The sequence below is a fragment of the Camelus dromedarius genome, chromosome 9, assembly GCF_036321535.1.
Source record: "Camelus dromedarius isolate mCamDro1 chromosome 9, mCamDro1.pat, whole genome shotgun sequence".
Classification (NCBI taxonomy): domain Eukaryota; kingdom Metazoa; phylum Chordata; class Mammalia; order Artiodactyla; family Camelidae; genus Camelus; species Camelus dromedarius.
Genome location: NC_087444.1, coordinates 30,400,276 through 30,422,027, shown reverse-complemented (window position 1 = coordinate 30,422,027; position 21,752 = coordinate 30,400,276). Strand labels below are relative to the sequence as shown.

Here is a 21,752-nt window from a genome sequence, read left to right as displayed (position 1 = left end):
GGACCAGTACCTGAAGGGTATATACGAGGGGCAGAGATAAACCATTTTCCTCCCTCTGTATTTTCTGTGTCTATGTGGTTTGGGCCTGAGACAGAGAGAAAAAAGAGAGAAGGAAGAAAAGGAGGAGGAGGAGCGAGAGAGCGATCTTAAACAATCCCACATTCTGCTATGACCTACAGTGGCAAACCCTTCCATTTATTCTTCCAGTTGGTGTTGTCAGCGGTTTCCATCCAAAGACCACAGTGATCACACCTGCAATCAAACAAGTTGGGTCTTTGTTTATTGCAGCAAGGAGAACACCCCCAGGGGAACTGTAAAGAGTCTCATTGCAAAGGTGTTAAGACGACTTGTCCCAGGATTTTGTGTTGTGTTAGCTGATTTGGGGGAAAGTTTCAAGAAAGTAGAAATTTGCTCTGGATTAAATGCTGCCAGGAGGTGAAGGTAATTGTGTGATTAAGTGTTTTTTTGTAAATCTTAACTAGAAGGATGGAGGATTGAAGTAAGGCTAACTCTGTAATTGATTAAAAAAATCAGTTGTCATTCGCATTATCCAGGAAAGCATTTGGTGTTTTTGTGGTTTGGGCGGTAGCCTTGCTTTTGTCTGTGCTTAGACCAGACTGTAAAGTAGTCTTGATGTTTTTGATCCCATTTCATTGTAGTGACAGAGTGACCTTCTGATATTGATGTTCTGTGAGCTGGTTTATGCTCCGCGGGAGAATGCCAAGGCCTAGCTCTGGGTGCCCGCCAGCGTCGCACACGACCAAAGCCTCCCTGCGAGCGCCAGGCCAGGTCCTAGCTGTTAGGGGCTGCTTTTTCCTTTCTCAAGGTTAATTGTTTAACATGAGTGAAAAGGAAAAAAAAAAACCCAAAAAACAGAGGGGGTGCTGTCTGTCCTGAAGGCAGAGCAGAGTGCGGGTTTTGAAATCGGGTCACCTGGGCACTTCCTTGGGTGGCTTGTGTATCCTCCTCGGGCTCCACTTCCCCAATATTTAACATGAGAACAACAGTAGTCAGGCTGGAGGTGAAACGACATGCGTGTAAAGCACACAGCACCTGTTATGAGTAACAGGCACTAAAACTGTTGTTACTATTTTGTTATTATACAAGCAGGATGCCCCCTCCCCTAGATTCAGAATTCGTGAGTGGTGGGAACAGTGTATTAGAGTTAGCATTCACCTATAATACCACGAATCGGAAAGAATACAAATTCTGCAGTGCTTCTCTCCCCTCCTCCCTTTTCACTGTGATGTGGCCTTGGAAAGGGGCTCACTTCCCATCAGACCTTAAAGTGGAAGGAGCTGTAGACTTAAAAATCAAAGCCAATTTAAGAATGATCCTTTTTTTAAATGTAAAGTAAGGTGAAATGAATGAAATGGGTCTTTCATTATTTAACTTGAGTAATAAATCCCACTGACAGGTAATAAAATCCTCATCATACACAAATGATGTCCATTACAAGTGAGGCTGAAGAAGAGCTTTCTGAAGGCTCCCCCACAAACATCGTGCAACCTCATGACCCACCTAGCTGGGCACATAGGTGCATTTAACTCTGTCAGGTCATGGAGTGGTGGTCTGCATGTAGCCCCTCGCTTGTGCACCCGTGAACCCCCCCTTTAAACCTTTGTCCTCTAACCGGCAACTTGTAGATGGTCTTGGGACATTAGTCTATCGTCTTCCCAGGTTGCTGGTCTCCTCAATAAAGCAACTTTTCATTTTCATTAAAAAAAAAAATCACAGAGTGGGCTATCCTGGCAGGCTTGTGTTCATCATCTAAGTTAGCTTCTGTATTGACAGAAGATGTCCCCAAGATTTTGATTTCATCCTGCTGCAGCTAGCCAGCAGCTGCCCGGAGCACTGCTGCTGGAAGTACGCTCCTGGAATACACTGGTTCCGTGAAGTACTAGTTACCAAGATGAGTAGAAAAACAGAGAGTAAGCTCTTAGAAACTGTTGCAGCAAGAAGATAACTGCTGCAGCATCTAAGCGTGCGGTCAGTGGGCCTGTATTTTATGTGTCTTCTTTATCTAATTTTTTAGTAATTCATTTTTATTGAGTTCTATAAAAGTATCAATCTGTAGTAGATCAGAGATGAAAATGTGCATCACTGCGAGTGTTGAGAAGCATAGTCTGAGGCCACTGGAAAGCCTAAGATGAGGTAACAGAAGTGGAGCCATGCGCACAGGCACATCCGAGCTGCGAGAACGAGATGGCAGGAGACGCTTGGCGGGGCGGGGAGGTGGGAGGTGTTCGTCCCTGTGACGCAAAGCTCGAGACGAGAATTTGCACTCTAAATGTATCCTCTTAGAGGAAGCACAGGATGACAAATTTGGGACATTTGATTTATTTTCGTCCAATCTCATACCGTCAGGGATTATGTAACTCTATTCAGCTACCTATTTGAGAGTCCACTCTTAGATAATGTGTCTAAAATTATCTAGCCTACATTCTTCGTTTTGCAGTTTTTAGCCCTTTGTCATCATCTTTCACAAACCAAATCAGACATGAGTCTTGGGAAATCTTTTTTGCGTCATGGATATAATGTAAAAACGAGCTTTGGTGGCCGGGATGGGATTTGTGTTATACTAAATGAATCCGGGGCTAAGAGCTTCGTCATCTAAGGGAGCTTCCATGCAGTTTCTCTCTGAAAGCTTACGGACAAAAATAGCTGGGGAAATTTTAAAAATTGCACATAATGTCAGGAAAGAGGCCCATGACTTTAAGGTCTAATAGAGTACTTACATTTTGTTTAATACTTTGATCTGCAAAATCATACAGAGGTGAATATTCGATGGATGTAAACCTTACTGGTTTATCTACAGCAGAGACACAGATTCCATCTGTCTGCTGACTAGTCAAGCACAGAACTCCTCATAGACCTCATTCCCTCCTAGATGGAAAGACTCCATTATCTCATGGATTCATGACACCGGGACTGCCTAAGGATGGACTGGAGAATCTTTTTTATAGACAATAAGAAAATTTTGATTTTTGATCATAGCAATTTTTTATTATATATACAAACTTGGAAAATACAGAAAAATTATAGAAACAACCACTATTTTCTTTTATGCAAAAAATTTTTGTTTACATGTAGGGATATTTCCTTTCAGTCCCTTCCCATATTTATATAAAATTAGGAATATAATTAGAATTGCATACACAGAATCAATTCACATAATTTGCAATAGTTATCTTCTTTGAAGTTGCTGTGAACATGGAATTAGTAAATACTGAACCATTGCTTCCAGAGGAAAAACAGGGTTAGGTTCATGCAAGCCTCTGGTGACAACGTTTTTGCCAACCAATTGGAACAATTTTGTGTGTATGACTGTGTTTGAAGATACCTTGTTTAGTATGTATTGTTGATTCACCAACAGTGAATTCATGGCCAACAGCATTATAACTCAGGCCTGAATGAAGCCTATCATATGTGTTTTCTCTCTAAGTCATAGCATAGCCTTCTTGCACTTGAGAACACTAGACAGCAGTTCATCACTGGCTAGGGGGCCCTTTGAAGAGCAAAATCACCAGCAAAAATCACAAAAATGCGAAGATAGGCTTACATGTGAGAGCTACAATAAGAAGCTTTGCCTCATGCATGTCGTATGCATGTCAGTCAACTCAAATATTTCTCTGCCCTGTGCATTTCTGTGAGTGACCCCCAGAGGACCCTGAGTATTGATTTGAAGATTACAAAGAAATTATGGCAATTGGGGGAATTTGCAAATACAAAATTTGCAGATTATGACTATCAACTGTGTAAATACAGTTTCACACACTGCTTTATTTTTAAACTTTGCATTATAGCAGCACACTTTCAGCAATTCCTTATAACCTCTTCAAGTAGTTTTATAATGATTGACTTGATAAACTTTGCTAAATATTCTATTCTCATATTATAAAAGATGACTACACAAAAGTGTACAGAGCAGATAAATCATTTGATTGGGTATAACCTAAAGTTTTGGGAAGAAAATATCTTTGCTCTTCCTAAACCCCTTTCTGTCAAAGGTAAGTTACATGACAAAAGCTGAAAATGAGTCCATGCCAAATAATCAAAAAAAGTTTTTAACTATTCAGGACTGTCTGAAGTGGAGAGAATTTGTTCTCTCTGTCGAGACCCCAGAAAGGAAGGTAAGGATGCACATTTCCACACAGAGGGTGCTCCTTTCCCACTTACCTCCCTTTCCTCTGTATCTTCTTGTTTCCTTTTGTCAATAGATGTGATGCTGCACTTGAGTGACATGTACATTGCTGTTACTAACCAACTGCTTATGATGTTCACTGTTAAGAGACACCTCTTTTAAGTGATTTTATCTCCCCCAGGCGCTGGATTAAATGATGGGCAATGGCATTCCATCTCCTTATTTGCCAAAAGGAATCACCTGAGTGTGGTGGTGGACGGCCAAGTGGCTTCTGCTGCTCCTTCCCTGGGCCCTGAGCAGATTTTTTCAGGTGGCACCTATTATTTTGGAGGTAAGAGAAGCTGTCAGGCATCATGTTTTAACGAGTGTCAATATTATGGAATAATTTGGAGTAGTTTCTCACTTTCTTTGAACATGGAAATATTGAGTGGATCGAGGCAACAAATTGTGACCTAAAACGCATTTTTTTTTCCGAGGCGGACTGACTTAACGTTTATGATTTCTATACAGAGATTGATTCCAAGTAGGCCACCCTCTTCAGTTCTTACTTTTAAATTTTGTTATATTTTCCTAATGTTAAATGGTCCTTATAAGTGTGTCTTTTTCTGGTTTTATGGGCTGATTGCATTGCAGTGTTTTCTTGATCATGCCTTTTAGCTCTCCTAGAGCATCCTTATTGCTTTCCTCTGCTCAAGGCGGAAGGTCAGTATTATACCAGTGGACAAATACTCTAACTCAATTAGCCATTGAAGCCACAGAAGCCATAGATGGATTTGATTCCTACTATAATATTATTTTATAATGAAATATGTTACATGTGCATGCTATAATTTTGTTTGTTTATATTATGATACATATGCTATGTACCATTATAATTAAATGAACTTATAATTTTTGAATAGTTTTAGATTTACCAAAAAGTTGCAACAACATACAGGGAGTTGCCATATACCCCACACCTGGTTCCCTCGCATTGTTCATATCTTACATCGTATATATATAATTTAAAAATACTGTTATTTTTTAATTACACATCTATACACATGCATTTCGCAGCTTGAGAAAGATTGTATTACCAACATCCGTTTGTCCTTCCAGGATCATATCCCTTCATCTCCTTAGGTAAACATTGTCTTGAAGTTGGATTTTATTCCTCTCCAACGTGTTCTTCATGATTTGACCTCGTTTAAGATGGTTTTGGGTTCCTAAACAGTATACTTTGGAAGCTTCCAATAATAAAATTTCAACCTCAGGGCTTTTATTTAAACAGCGCATCGTAAGTTTACTTTGACATTTCTGTTTATTCAGTCATCTTCTCAGTTGGTATCCTTCAGTACCAGAATATGTTTGATCTTGGCATGAGATTCTGTTATTAATCACTAAACACATACTTGGCAAACCCCAGGGCACCCTAACATCTCCAGGGTTGGGAGCAAGGGTCCAAAGGAAGGCAGGAGGTGTCCTGCTGCCCCGCTTCTCCCTCCTTCTTCCAGCCTGGTCCTCCAGCACCTGGTGGAGGAGGTCCGCTCTTCTGGAAGCTTGGGTTGGGCTTTTGGGCTGGGGATGCTGGATTCTGGGAGTGAACTGGAGTAGGAGAAGGTTCCTAGTGGGCACATCCCCTGCTGTGAGGCCTCCTGGGGGGGCCATGGGCAGAAGCAAGGCTGGAGAATGGTTAGGATAGGGCCCCCTAAAGTGCAGGACTGCCAGGGGCCCCAATTGCCTGAGTGGCAGTGGCAGCAGGGTGACCATCTCTCCCCAGTTTTAGCACTGAAAGTCCAGAGTCCTAGGAGCAACCTTTTCACTTCCCACTTCCAGAGCAAACCTGACACTTGTCACCCTATAAACCTTCTCTGCTGTGTGAACAAGTCCCCTTTCTTCCTGGGATCTGTTTTATCGAGGTGGGAGGCTTTTCTTAGGTAGTTACTTCTTCAGCCAGTTTATCTTCAAGTCAATAAACACCCCACGTTCTGAGATACTTGCCATCATCAGTTCTTTGCTTCTCTCTAAATTCAACTGCAAGTTATGTTACTGACAGTCAGTCTAATCTGGCTGCAATGCCCCTGTGCAAAGGGGTGGTCTGTCCCAGCAGCCTGGGGCGTATCTGTTTCCTGGGCCAGTCTTGAGGGTGACAGTCGTGTTGGGAGAGTGGGCCACCCTGGAGCTCACAGGGTCCTGCACACACCACACCAAATGCCACCCTCTGCCCACCATCATCTGCTTTTCCTCCCCCTCAGTCGTGTGCTTGTCAAAAAATTACTGAGGGTAGCTTTTATCATTTATAAACTATACATTTAAGATCTGGATTCTCCAGATTGAGGTATATTCCCCTGTGGAATCTTTGTGCTACTGAATAACACACTGTGCAGCCCAGGCTAGAGATACTAGACTGTGTGCCGAATTCTCACACTCCCGCTTGTGTAAATCAAGCTTGATCCATCCGGTGAACTGGCTACGCCACCTTGAAGTCAAACCCGACATCTTACTTCTGGTCCAGTGACGTGCAGTGATAATTTATCTGCCATCCTCAGAGGTGCTTAGCATGCTGCCTGCCTCTAGTAATGGAGCCATCCATTAATTCAGCATGAAGTATTCCCCCAGAAATCTTCATATTTTAGAACTCTCATCGCAAACCGGTTCAGTGCTGAATGCCTCTCTGCTATTGCATTATATTAACCTGTGGATGCCTGTTCTTGTAGACTAATGAGGCTAACCTCGGTTGACCTCTTTTTTGTTCTTTAGAATCTCTTGCTTATTAAACACTGTAGCCAGGAATCTGAAGGGCCTCCTAATATGACCAGCGTGCTCTCTGTCAAGTTCCATGACCTCTCCTTGTGACCACGAACTTGCTTAGTTTTGTTCCCTAGAGGCATACCACACAATTTATTTTATTCTGAAATAGCTTGAAATGTGTCTGGAAACAGCACCTGGAGAAAAGGAGATTAGGAGAGCTGTTTATATTCCTGGCATATTGTAGTTGCCCCCAAGTATCATTGAACTATTATCCTCTCGGTTTTTATTTTAACATTCTTAATTAGTTAATAAGTCATCTAGAAAATACATCCAGATTATGGTAACCATATCCTACACCAACAGAAAAATTTTAAGCCCTGAAAAATGTGTATAGAACCATCTACAATAAATTGATACTTAAAAAGCTTTCATCACCTTCTCTTGATGTATTAATTTTGAAATTTCAGAGTCTCCGTTGCTTAAGATACACTGTTTCAGTGTGCCTGATAACAGTTTTAAATATGAATCCTGGCCTTTACTTGCCATGTAAATGTATTTCGTTAGGAAAACAAAGCATTAAGGAGAAATATCCTCAGTCAAAATATTTAATTATAATGGAAATTCCCTGGTAGAAAACTAGCAGGGACTGTGCAGGAATTAGGAACTTGCTGATTCATTTCTTGTTCTTTGAAATTGTAATAGTGGTTGACAACCATAACAGCAAAGAAAGATTAATGAAAAATGCATAAGTATAATATATGTGCTCATACTCCATAAAATTGTTTATTTCACTTGGATAGAGAAACACTTAGAACATCATTAAACCTCAGACAATAATGGTTAATATTATAGTTCTTTATTATTTAAATAATTAGAAACAGGTCTTAGATAAATGTTAGAAAAAAATCTATAAATGGAACATTCTTTTCTGAGACAAAGAAGAAATAAAGTCAAACAGTGAAATGTTTTTGACATGAAGCCATTACGATGTATTAAGATGTGTGTGTATGCGACCCTTCCATGCATACGAAAAGTATTTAATTAAATAAATCATTCATAAATTTATTCTAAGTCATTATAACTCCTTTTCCAAATAGCTGTAAGCATAAAGGTATTTCACCATTATTGATTTACCTTTTCTTATCTGCAGTGCGTATTTTCATACTTTATGCTCTTCTTTTTGCATCCCAGGAGACGAACTGCCTATGTTTAAGTTATACACAATTTACTACTGCTGGATAACATGTTTAGGACTCCGGAGCTAATATGTATATTTTTAAAATTTGAATTAAGTCAGTATCCTTGCACATAATTATTATAACAGTAATTTCCTATGAATCCTATATTAATAAAGAGAAATATTTTGTACAAATTGCAATTTGTAATTTAGATCAAACTGCAATTCGTACAATGTAATGGGCTTTCCTCTCTCTTTTAATTTAATAGTCAACTGCCTATTTCTTTTATTTGTTTATTTTTAATGACAATACTCAGTCCTGATTCATTATGATGCATCCTGATTTACTTTGATTTGTATTGTTTTGATCAGGTTGTCCTGACAGCAGCTTTGGATCCAGCTGTAAAAGTCCATTTGGTGGATTTCAGGGATGTATGAGGCTCATTTCTATCAGTAACAAGGTGGTAGATTTGATTTCAGTTCAGCAGGGGTCCCTCGGGAACTTCAGTGACCTTCAGATAGACTCATGCGGAATCACAGACAGGTAAAGACAATCTCACTTCTTGATTTTGACCTGTCCATTTTCAAACTTTTGGCAGCAGATTGAAATTTACATATAAAGGGAACATTTTTCTCTCCTTTTTCCCATCATCATGTTCCACAGGAAATAGATAATATTCATGCTAGAAATAAGAAAAATATGCTTTTAGTTTTATACTTCATATTTCTGATGATAAAATTTAGAAAGAAGACACATGGCCATATTATTTACATGTACACATACCTACCAATTCACAAAAGATTTTTTTATTGAAGTATTGTTGATTTACAATGTTGCATTAGTTTCTGGTATAAAGCATAGTGATTCAATTATATATATGTACATGTATTCTTTTTCATTATAGGTTATTACAAGCTATTCAATGTAGTTCCCTGGGCTATGCAGTAGGATCTTGTTGTTTATATATTTTGTATATAGTAGTTTGTATTTGCTAATCCCAAACTCCTAATTTATCCCTCCCTGCCCTTTCCCCTTTGGTAACCATAAGTTTATTTTCTGTATCTGTCAATCTGTTTCTGTTTTGTAAATAGGTTCATTTGTGTCACTTTTTTAGATTCCACATAAGTGATATCATATGATATTTGTCTTTGTCTGACTTACTTCACTCAGTATAATTTCTAAGTCCATCCATGTTGCTGCAAATGCATTATTTCATTCTTTTTTATGTTTGAGTAGTATTCCATTGTGTGTGTGTGGATATAGATATATATATATCTATATATATATCTCTGGATATATATGGATATATATACATGTATAGAGAGATGTATATAGATATATACACCACAACTGCTTTATCCAGTCATCTGTTGATGAACATTTAGGTTGCTTCCATGTCTTAGCTATTGTAAATAGTGCTGCTATGAACATTGGGGTGCATGTATCTTTTTGAATTAGAGTTCTCTCTGGATATATGCCCAGGAATGGGATTGCTGGATCATATGGTAAGTTTTTTTAGTTTTCTTAAGGAGTCTCCATACTGTTTTCCATAGTGGTTACACCAAATTACATTCCTACCAACAGTGTAGGAGGAGAGTTCCCTTTTCTCCACAGCCTCTCCAGCATTTACTGTTTGGGGACTTTTTAATGATGACCATTCTGACCAATGTGAGGTGATACCTCACTGCAGTTTTGATTTGCATTTCTCTGATAATTAGTGATATTGAGTATCTTTTCATGTGCCTATTGGACATCTGTATGTCTTCACTGGAGAAATCTGTGTTTAGGTCTTCTGCCCATTTTTGATTGGGTTTTTTTGTTGTTGTGGTATGAGCTATTTGTATATTCTGGAAGCTAAGCCCTTATCAGTCACATCATTTGCAAATATTTTCTCCCATTCTGTAGGTTGTCTTTTCTTTTTGTTTATGGTTTGCTTCCCTGTGCAAAAGCTTTTAAGTTTAATTAGGTCCCATTTGTTTATTTTTGCTTTTATTTCTGTTGCCTTGGGAGACTGACCTAGGAGAACACTGCTATGATTTACGTCAGAGAATGTTTTGCCTATGTTCTCTTCTAGGAGATTTATAGTGTCCTATCTTATGTTTAAGTCTTTAAGCCATTCTGAGTTTATTTTTGTGTATGGTGTGAGGGAGAGTTCTAACTTCATTGATCTGCATGTGGCTGTCTAGCTTTCCCAACACCACTTGCTGAAGAGACTATCTTTTCTCCATTGTATATTCATGCTTCTTTTGTATAATTCAGTTGACTGTAGTTATGCAGGTTTATTTCTGGGCTTTCTGTTCTGTTCCATTGATCTACGTGTCTGTTTTTGCGCCGTACCACGTTGTTTGAATTACTGTAGGTTTGTAGTATTGTCTGAAGTCTGGGAGGGTTCTTGTTCTTCAAGTATTGCTTTGGCAATTATGGGCCTTCTGTGATTCCATACAAATTTTAGGATTATTTGTTCTAGTTTTGTGAAAAATGTCCTGGGTTATTTGATAGGGATCACATTAAATTTGTAGATTGCTTTGGGTAGTATGACCATTTTAACAATGTTGATTCTTTCAATCCAAGAGCGTGGAATATCTTTCAGTTTCTTTAAATCATCCACAAAAGATGATGTTGATGCTGCTATAATTTTAGATGGGTGTAAATGTATCAAAATTATATCACTAAACTCAATAGCTTAGGATACCCTAACAGTAGTGTAGATCATCAAGTACCAGTAAATCAGAGACCTATGTGGTTGGTTATCAAACTGGCTTTTGCTTCTCTGACAGCTGAATAATATTTCAGAGGCGTAGGAATGTGACTCGTTTCTATGGTCCCATTGTGGACCTTTAGAAACCTATTGTTACCTTCTCTGCATGGAAAATGAAGAGGAACCTCTCCTGCGGAGAGGTTTGGAGCCACAGTATTGATAAAGGTGTAAGGATGATTCAGTAGTTTCAATAGGAACTCCAACACAGGATTTGATAGTGCAAGATTGGGGAGTTCATTGAAGAGGACAAGTAACTTTTAAAATAAATATGATAGTTAATAGTTAAAGAGTATATTTAGGCATGGGCAACTATAGCCAAATAATCTTGGCAGTCATGCCTTAATAGCAAGGCTGTTAATCTTTTTTTTTGTATATATATTTTATTGAAGTACAGTCAGTTTACAATGTTGTGTCAATTTCTGGTGTACAGCACAATGCTTCAGTCATACATGAATATTCATGTATTTGTTTTCATATTCTTTTTCACCGTGAGTTACTGTAAAATATTGAATATAGTTCCCCGTGCTGTACAGCATGAACTTGTTGTTTATCTATTTTAAGGCTGTTAATTGCTGAATTCAGTGGAATGTCATGGCCATTCCAGATAAAAAAAACCCAAAAAACATTAAACAGTGTGACAAACTTAGCCCCTATTGTGTAGTAGTACTCAATGTATGTTTTGAATAAATACATAAATCCTGAGTTTTAAAAATAACTCTCTATTTGTATGAAACATTTTAGCAACACAAACACACATCTATTACATCTGAAGACCATTTAGTCTATCAATGTCTGTTGATCCTATTTTGAATATTAATGGATATTACTATATATATAGAAAAAAGTTATTTTAATCTTATTTAGTAATGGATTAGAAGAACATTATTTCCTCTCCTCGAATATGTGTTTAAATCAATTTGTAGATAAAAAAATTCTTTCTATAATGAAAAATGATACGTAAAGGGAGAATTTAGATGACAAACCTCAATTGTCTTGATTTGGGGATTAAATGACAGTGACCTTCACCATAGCTACAGCCACACCACCTCAGGAACCTTACTCCTGATTTTGGAGAAGGTCTGTAGCAAGCCTCCATGGCCAGCTCTCTCGAGGTGGGGCTCACTCGCAGAAGCAGGGAGCCCTTACCCCCAGTAGATAAGAGCTACGAGGGACCAGTGGGGAGGTTCAGTCATTGACACTATGAGTGATAATCATGTTGACCATCACAGATTGCAGAACATTCTTTCAATATGAGTAGATCCACAACCATCCAATATGGGCTTCTCTAAGCCACCATGCTACACGAGGAATCGGTGTAGCCTGCTTTCTGGAGGTAAAATAGAGTCTGATACAGCACGCAGGAAGAACGTGGGGTGTAGTTCCACACCTTAAAACACTCTTCAGAAATAGCGAGCAAATCATGGATAATTCTTGACTATACATTTTTTTAAAGAAAAATTTTAGGCTAATTACAACCCTAGCAATCTTAAAAATAATAGCAAAAAAAAAAAATCAAAGTAACTTTTGTATTTATATACCTTTTAAATTTCCAAAAGTATCTCTAAACCCATAAAGTATGTATTCATCTATTTTGGTCTTATATGCTGTACCTATTGACGTAGCTTCCAAACATTATTAAATAGAGTTGTTGTTTTTTAAAATCTGTTTACCAGGCTATATTCTAAGCACTTGTCATGAATTAGTACTGAAGTTTGTATGTGTGTCAGTGGCTGTGTGTAAGGATGATGTGAGTGTGTGAGGGGTCTGGGAATGCATTCGAATGACCTCACAAGTGTGTGTGGCTATGTAGGGATGGTGTGGCTGAATGGGAGTGTGTGCATATGTGAGTGTGAAGGGTTAATGTGTGAGCACTTGTGTGACTGTGTGTGTGAGGACTTGTGTGAACATGTAAGGAGACTGGATATGTGAGTGAGTTTTTGCATGTATACGTGTGTGAGATTGTGCGATGTCTATGTTCTAAAACTAATTTTAAATAAATAAATTTGTATTTAAATTAATCTTAGAGCCTGTTCTTAAGAGTGTTTGTTTCTTGTCAATATGGAAACAGATGCACAGAGAGGTTGAGTAAGTTGACTAAGATGACAAGGCCAAGAGGCAGAGCCCAGCATCAGATCTAAGCCCCCTGGTTCAGGAAGTCTCCCTGCTTGTCTGCCTGCTGGCTGTACAGCTTCCCTGGGTGCACATCAACATTTATTGTGGTTAATGTTTAATCTGTGTATAATAAACACATAATTTTATGGTTTAATAAATTGCAGTGAAAACAAATAGGAACATTAAAAATATATTTAAAAGTCTGACAGGATCTTAAACAATGTAGTTTTTATTTCCCCTTCGACTGTAACTAAGTTGGATCAAACCTACACATGAAGTTGTGCATACATTTACACATATACCCATTCACACACGTTCTTTACTTACAAACTAATAGTCATGGCACACAGTCTCCCACACACATCTGCACGCTCACGCACTCATTTATCCCAGAGCCCCTCAGCACATACAGTCCTTACACACACACCTCCTCACTCATTCACCCATGCACAGGCCCACTCACACACACACTCTCCCATACCCGTAGTTTTGAGGAAGAATATGAGATTTGAATTCAAGTGGTCACCATTTTCCTAGGACCCATTCATATCTAATTTTGTTTAATTTTCCTAAATGCGGTTAGGTTATACAGACTTTTACTTCAGTATTATTAATTTCAGCCAAGTTCTATACTGTGTGAAAGTCTTTTGAAGTTTAAATCAGAATGGACACGAAATCAGGATAAACCAAAATCACACACGTCTCTTCAGTTTTGGGCATGTTGATGTATACATTTCTTTAAGTTCACAAGCAGTGAAAGTTCATATGGAAATGCCTAAGGAAGAGCTTTGGAGTCTGGGAAAAATGGGTTGGTGGATTGTTTTACTTTGTGTTGGAATGACAATCGGGGAGAAAAGTGTAAAAGATAATTGTTTACAACGTTTATAGTGCTTCACTATACATGTCATTTTTCATAGGTTACTTACTAGTAGTCAACCAGAGCTACTATATGATGAATTTAAATAAAATTCACAATCCAGTCTTTGACCCTGTAACTTAAAAATGTGAAAAGTCAAGTCTAACAAGAATCAAGAACAAAATGGTTTCAGTATCTTTCAGTAGCAGATCACATAGAAATACCACATGTATCACAATAATTAAAGATTCATTCTTTAGAATTTTGGTTAACAGTCACTTATACCTGCCCCCCTTTAAAACATGGTCAGAGGACTGTTAAACAATAGCTTGCTCTGTCCTTTTCTTTTCTGATTACCAACTAGGATTGTTTTTGTTTAAACTTTTTAAAAAACTCCCTCTTTCTTCTGTATTATTATTGATTTGAGATGCTCAAAAAATTAAGTACATCTTTAAATATTCTTTGAATATTCTTTGAATGGATTCCTGTGACTCTATAAAAATGCTAAAATGCATATAAACTTAATTGGCATGGAAAGATGCCCATTATTTATTTTTGAATCCTTAAAAAGCAGGTTGTAAAGTAACATGTACTTTATGGTTACCTTTATGAACATAATACATTATACACACTCATATATATGTGTTTCTAGTGGTAATTTTAATATATTGATATTGTTAATTATATGTCTTCTCTATTGTTTCCTAGATTGTTTGGTTTCTGTACAGTGGACACCTAGTTTTTATAATCAGGAAAAATCACTAACGTTATTTTCAGTTAAAATTAGAAAAGACCTGTAAGCAAAACATGCGGTTCCCAGTCTTAGTTTTAATAAAAAGAGGCGGAAGAAACTTCATCAAGAATATATTCTTAAAAAGAAATATATATATATATTCTTGACAAGTTTTTTAATTAATTTTTTTATTCTGGGGTGAATGAGAGCATTTCAAGCCTTGGTCTCAATATAATTTTCAATTTAAATTCTAAAAAGCATCAATTGTCTGATCAGGGCTATTTAAGTTGGTACCAGAAGCTCTTCAGCTTTTTTGTCCCTAGGGCCTATGTATTTCAATAATTTTCTCACAGTGTTCCAAGCCAAAAGGTATAACTAACAGTTCATTTAAAAAGTGGCTTAGTTCCAAACAACTTTATAACTGTTTTTGTCCTAACAATTTAGAAATGTTTTGAAAAAATATTATATACCTACTTTTATTTATGTATCTTTTATTATATATCTAAAATTTGAAAAATACTTTATTTTTAATGTGCTGTACAGCCTTTCAGAGCTTGAAATCAGATCAGACGCTGCCACCCTCATTTTTGTTCAGCATGATTTCACATGGTACTTACTTTTTATCAACCACTAAAAATCCAGCTTCTCAAAGATAAGACATCATTAAAAGGAATGTATTATGAGCTAATATTGAAATTGAACTACCTCAGGCTGGGAAGTTGCACAGTGTTTGACAGATGTTGAGTATGCCTGTATTTCTCTTAAAAATTTAAAATATCCTGGGAGCCCCTGTGATTTTGATTCAGCACCCTAGTGTACCCTGACCCACCGCTTGGAATTTGTGTGTCTGTCCTAGACACCTGGATGTGTGCACCAAGTGAATAAAGATGTCTCTCCTTCCCAGTTCCTTCTTCCCTTCCCTAGTCTTTATTCCCTCTTCCTGAAAATATTCAGTGTAGTAAATCAATATGATTAAATGTTGTTATTTTATGTAAACTATTGATAATTCTGGCAACATATTGAATTAGTGTTGTGTCACTTAGGGAAAAGAAAGGGCCTTGGTATAGTAGGAGATGTTGGAAATTCAGCCACAAGTACCTGAGAATTGGTTGAAATCTGATGAATTTATTGACCTAACATTTAGTCCCGTGATTTAGGTACCATAAACGACAGTGGGAATAACCATTTGTCATGCTCTGTCTACTCTTTATGTTACTGTTGACATTCTTCTTTCTCATGATTGTATATAAATTATCGATACTTTAGGATATCTCAAAATGAATAGTAGTAATTGTATCTGCACCTTCTTTTAGGTGTTTGCCCAACTATTGTGAACACGGCGGCGAATGCTCCCAGTCCTGGGACACTTTTCACTGCAACTGTGCAAACACTGGTTACACGGGAGCTACTTGCCACAACTGTAAGCCAAACACACCTGCTTGTTCTTGCCTCTGTTCTGATTCCCTTGTTTCATTTCTTTTTTCTTTGCTGTGTGTGGCTGTGCCCATGTGTGTGCTGCCACATACTGGGATGTACAACCCCGAATCTTAGCATTCAGTTGGTCTCTAGTTTATTTTTAATCCACATTTCTTTTCATAATGTAGTCAAGGTAGCTTATAGAAATGCCTAATATAAAATGAGATGGAAAAGAGTAAGGGAGCTGGCAAAAGGACAAGACATATAGAAAACAGAGGTATCTAAGGACAGACATAAAATACAGTGCAGAATAGGTAATCTTTAAATTCTCTCACAACCCCATTAATAAGGATGCTGAGGATAAGGATGGCAGATATGGTCTTAATCATGATAGTTAATTTTACTGAGTATTTTCTGAATGCCGGGTATTATGCTAGTGTTCTACATGTCCCAGCTCACTCAGGTCGGTGACCACCTTGGTAGGTGGGTGTAGTTACTGCCCCTAGTTTATTCCTGAGGGAGCAGCGATGAAGCACCTCGCCCAAAGCTCCTGAAATAGTTGAGGCCGAGCGAGAACGTGAACACTTGCCATTGTGCTCCAGACAGGGAGGCGTCGCAGCCAGTGCTCTTCTCTTGTGTTAGAAGCCATGCATGTTTTCTGATGGAATGCTTGCATGTGTTGCAGGCGCGTGTCATTTTTCTGGCCCGTTTGTTCAGGACACAGGCTGCAGAGACCCAGGGCTCATTTTCCCTCCCGTTTTTCATGTTATTGCTGCCATTGCTGGGCAGCTTAGCTTCTGGTACTGCTGCCTGTAGCCTTTACTTACGGGCAAGGGTGTTAGGTGCAGTCGTCAGCCTCACCACTCTCGTCTCTGCAACCCACACTGCTTTGTCCTCCTGCCAGCGTGGAGGTCAGAATCCTGGGCCCCCTAGCCCCAGAGGCTCCACAGAGGGACCCTCAGGACCCTCAGGACCCTCAGGAGCCCTGAGCCGAAGCAGCTCCGAGCCCCGCCCTTAACAGCCGGTCCTTCCCCCCCCCCCCCCCCCGCCGTCAACTTGTGTGGGTTAGAGTGCCTGCTATCCCTGAAGCCAGGGCCAAGCCACTTGTCCCAGATCACCGGTAGCAGAGACACAATGTAGTTTAATTTTTCATGTCCTCCATCATCCCAATTACAGTAACTAACTCAAAACATAAAGCGAACTGAATATGTTTTAATTGGCTGATTGCTTATTTTCAACTGTTATCAGTAACTGAGTCTAAATGTAAGCACAAACTGCTCTGAGCAAATAAATCAATAAAGTATTGTCATCTGTGGCCCACAACTTGATCCAATCATTGAGTTAATTTATTAGGTTCTTGGGCAGGCAGTCTAAAGGGAGGGGAAGGGTTTTTGCCAGTGACCATTCTGAGAAATGGCGCCAGGAGGACAAACTGGATTATAGTGAAGCCAGCCCTATCATTAGCTTGAGTGGAGGGAGGGACAGGGACGGGGTCTTTTAAAAGGTTTTATTAGAAAATAACATGTTAAACAGTCATATTATAAAAAGTCAAGCAATCCACATGAAGCAAATGTGCTCCCAGTTACCCTCCTGTAATCATGTGTCCTCAGTAATACCAGCCCTCACTGCAAAGTTATGTGCGTATCCCACCTGCCTCTTCCAAGGAATTTATGAACATACGTATGTGCATATAGAAATACAAAAATTCATTTTCACATGCCCACTTCACTGCACAAAATACAAATGTGACTAGGAAACAATCCATCTTATATTTCTGTCTACATGATATACAATAGGAACAAAATAAAACCAAGAAATTGTGGAGTAAAGAAGTAAGTTTGTATGACTATCTGAAATTTCTGTAACACAGAGCAAATTAATTACATTATTGTATATTGTCTAAAAACTCATTAACGTAATTTTCAAAATATAGAATAAATCAAGGAAGGACATTCAGGGATGGTTTATTTCTCATTTCACAAAATAAAAGCTTGATGAAAATCAGTACATTGGCCAAGTGTTCGGTGAGATGACTGCATCATATTCAGTTGTTAATATCAAATCTTGTACATGGCAAATATATAATTGTATAATTAAAAACATCCAATTATGGATCAAAACATTTTTAGACCACTTGAGGGCATATTTCATATAAATATTTCTTCTGCTTTGAATTTTAATTATCTTAAATTCTCATTACAGAGCATTAGAGAAAGTTTCTTCTGTAAATTACTTTTTAAATTATTGACGAGGAGCTTTGTAAGTCATATTTGTTTAATGAAAAAAGGATTTTTATCTATAGATAATTTTATGTGAGAAAGGAGAATAGTTACAGCATATTTAAAACCTTTTTATTGCATAATTATTGGATAACAGCAGATTATTTAAGGAGATTACACTATTATGCTTCAGATGTTGGGTTATTACAAGTTGATACTAGGATTAGAACCAAAATGGTTGTCAAAAGATCCATTTGGATGGATGTCCAGAATGGATGTCACATTATACTTACAGGGATCTTAACGTTTAAAACACATACGTTCTCTTTTGCTGTTCTGCCTGGTGTAAACAGAAGCTAAATTGTCATTTTGACTGAGTAATCTCATATTCCCTTAGTGATAAAAAGAAATGCCATAAAGCACAATCTCATTCTTCCTTTTTTCTATCTAACCTTCTTTCATCCATATTAATTTTTTTTAATGAGTTTTATTTTAAAGTATGTGCTACTGTTTCCCCTGGTCAGTAATGTACATATTAAATTTCAAGATGGAGTATTTTATGTCCAAATTAAAATTTAAGATATTAATTTTATACTATTTCATTTGCAATGATCCCCCCCCCTTTTTTTTTTTACAGCTATCTATGAGCAGTCATGTGAAGCCTATAAGCATAAAGGAAATACTTCAGGATTTTACTATGTAGATGCAGATGGAAGTGGGCCCCTGGAACCATTTCTTCTATATTGCAATATGACTGGTGAGTTAATCAACTTTCATTTCATAGTTAAATTGGCATGAATGCTTTAAGCACACAAAATTAAAATGAAACAAGTAAAAAGTTGACCTAATTTGCTACTTGATTAAAATGTATATTGTTCAGTAGAAGAACCTAAGGTAAATCTTTAAAAGTTTAATGATAATGATTTAAAATATCTTAAGTTTCCATGCATGTGGTATCTGTGTAGAACATTTAATAATAAATGTATCATATTAAGTCCTAAAACAAAAAGGATAGATTCTGTTCCTCTGAGAAGATTGATACATACCATATGATTTCACTTATATGTAGAATGTAAAACACAAAACAAATGAACAAGCATAACAAAACATTAACAGACTCATAGATACAGGGAACAAACAGGTGGTTGCCAGTGAGGAGGGGAGTGAAGGGATGAAAAGAAAAAATGATGTAACCACATGTGGTACTGAATACTAGTTAGCTTGATTATGGTGATCATTTCACAGTGTATATTTATATGAAACCATCATATTGTGTACTTTAAATATGTACAATTTTTGTCAATACAAATAAAGCTGAAAAATATTTTAAATAATAACAGAAAAAAGATTGATACAGTTGAAAGCTTTGCAAAATACTCTTTATATTGGGGTAAACATGAATTTTATTCTTGAATTCTTTACTTACATAAAGTTAAATAGGAATTAATAGTCGTGGAATATGTGCTTAATTAAATTCAACATTCATTCATGATAAAGAGAAAATGAAAACTCAGTAAATTACCAATAGAAGGAAATTTCCTTAATTTTGTTAAAGAGCACCCACAAAAACCTACAGCATATATCATGGTTTATTGTGAAATATTGAGAACTTTGCACCTGTTAACAACATGCACACAAGGATGCCTGCTGTTACTACTCTGTTCACCATTGTGTCGGAGGTCCTAGCCAGTGCAGTAATGCAAGAGAAAGAAAGATGTACTGGAAAGGAAGAACTGTGACTCTCATTATCTGTAGATGACCAGGTTATGTATTGAGACTACTCTCAACAATCTACATTAGCTATTAAAATTTAGCATGATCGCTAGATATTGAGTTAACATAAAAATTAATTTCATTTCTGTTTATTAGTAATAAGCAGTTAAAATGAAATTTTAAAGGATTCTATTTTTAGTAGCATCAAAAATCTCAAACACATGGTAATAAATCTAAAGAAAGATGTATATAGCTTTTACACAGACAAGTATAAAATACTCTTGAGATAAATTAAATCCTAGATAAATGGAAAAATATAAAACTTTCATTGATTAGTAAACTCAATATGGTGGTATAGATGTCAGTTCTTCCCAACTAGGTACTGGGCAAACCTTAATTAAAATTCTAGCAGGGTTTTTATTGGTTGGTGTAATTGTTTTGGTGAAAATTGGCAAGCAGATTCTAAAATTTATCTACAAATCTGAAGGGACAAGAAGAACCATTTCAATCTTAAAGAATAAAGTTGGAGGACTCAACTCTACCAGATAAAAAATAGACATTCCACTGATAGGCTAAGTAAAACAGTGTGTGATTGGCACAAGGATAAACAAATAAACCAATGAGACAAAATAGAGAATCTATAAATAGACTCCCTCATATATGGATAGTCAATTCATTGCAAAGGTGGCACTGATGCTAAGGAACAGTTACAGTTAAGGAACAGTACAACTAGTGGTGCTGGGGAAGTTGTATGTAAATAATGTAAAAAGGAATCTGGTTCCCTTCATCATCAAACACAAATGGATTCTAGGTGAACTATGCTGTGCAGTGTGGTAGCCACTAGCAATAACTTCCTATTTAGATTCAAATTTGATTAAAAGCAGTTAATAAAACTAAGTGAATTGAAACAAATTTTACAAATTTAAATTAATTCATTAAAATAAGATTAAATTAAAAATCAGTTCCTCGGTCTTATTAGCCACATTTTAACTCAATAACCACCTATTCCATCATTGCAAAACTTTACATTGGATAGGACTGTGTTAGGAAGTCAACATTTTATGGAGCAAAATAAATAGAAAAAAAGGAAATATTAGGCAGAGTCGTGGGTCCTTCTAACATGTAAGGCATCTGGTTTTTACTCTGAATGAGATGAGAAACCACTGGAGAGTTTTAAGCAGTGGTGGCTGCAATCTGCCTTCCTTTAACAGGATCAAGATGGCTCATGTGTTGGGAAATGCCTATCTCAGAGCAGGGGTAGAAAGGAGTTAGAAGACATATACATATATATTTATGTACATACCAAATATGTACATCCATATAGATAAAATGTAAATGTATACATATTTGTATAATAGGAGTTAGGAAACCTGTTTGGAGACCAAGTTCAGGTCATGCAAGAGCTGATGGTGGTGACTTGCACTGGATGACAGCAATGTAGATGGTGGATGGAGATTCCATTTTCTCATTGAATATGTGTTAGGCATGAGAAAACAAAAGCAACCAAAAAATAATACCACATTTTTGGCTTGGCCAGCTGGAGTGACTGAGTTGCCATCATTGGAGATGTGGTCAGAAAAGGTTTGAAGGGAAAGATCAGGAACTCACTTTTACACATTTTGAGTTGGAGATGTCTGTTCCACATTCCAATAAGATACTGAGAAGGCAGCTGAATATGGGAGCAACAGTTCCTTTGTATTAATGTGAAAATCTGAAAACTGCAGGGTAGTGGTAAAACCTTGGCCACAGATATTTAGGAAAATGACCAGAGAAGGTGTCTAGAGATTTTTTAGATAACACAACCAGGCAGGAGCATCACTGAGGTCCCTGCCTATCTTGGTCTGTTTGGGCTCCTGTAGCGAAATACCACAAGGATGTCCAAGATCATGGCAC

The 21,752-nt window shown here is 37.4% G+C and overlaps 1 protein-coding gene across 1 annotated transcript in view; it reads left to right on the top strand.

The window, feature by feature from the left end:
* The window catches only part of CNTNAP4 (contactin associated protein family member 4), a 224,572-nt gene that overhangs the window by 143,413 nt on the left and 59,407 nt on the right, over positions 1 to 21,752 (top strand). Inside the window, exons 9-12 of the mRNA XM_010997777.3 lie at positions 4,326 to 4,475; positions 8,424 to 8,595; positions 15,825 to 15,931; positions 18,784 to 18,903. Of these exons, the coding sequence (XP_010996079.3) occupies positions 4,326 to 4,475; positions 8,424 to 8,595; positions 15,825 to 15,931; positions 18,784 to 18,903 (549 nt within the window). The remainder of the gene's footprint in view (positions 1 to 4,325; positions 4,476 to 8,423; positions 8,596 to 15,824; positions 15,932 to 18,783; positions 18,904 to 21,752) is intronic.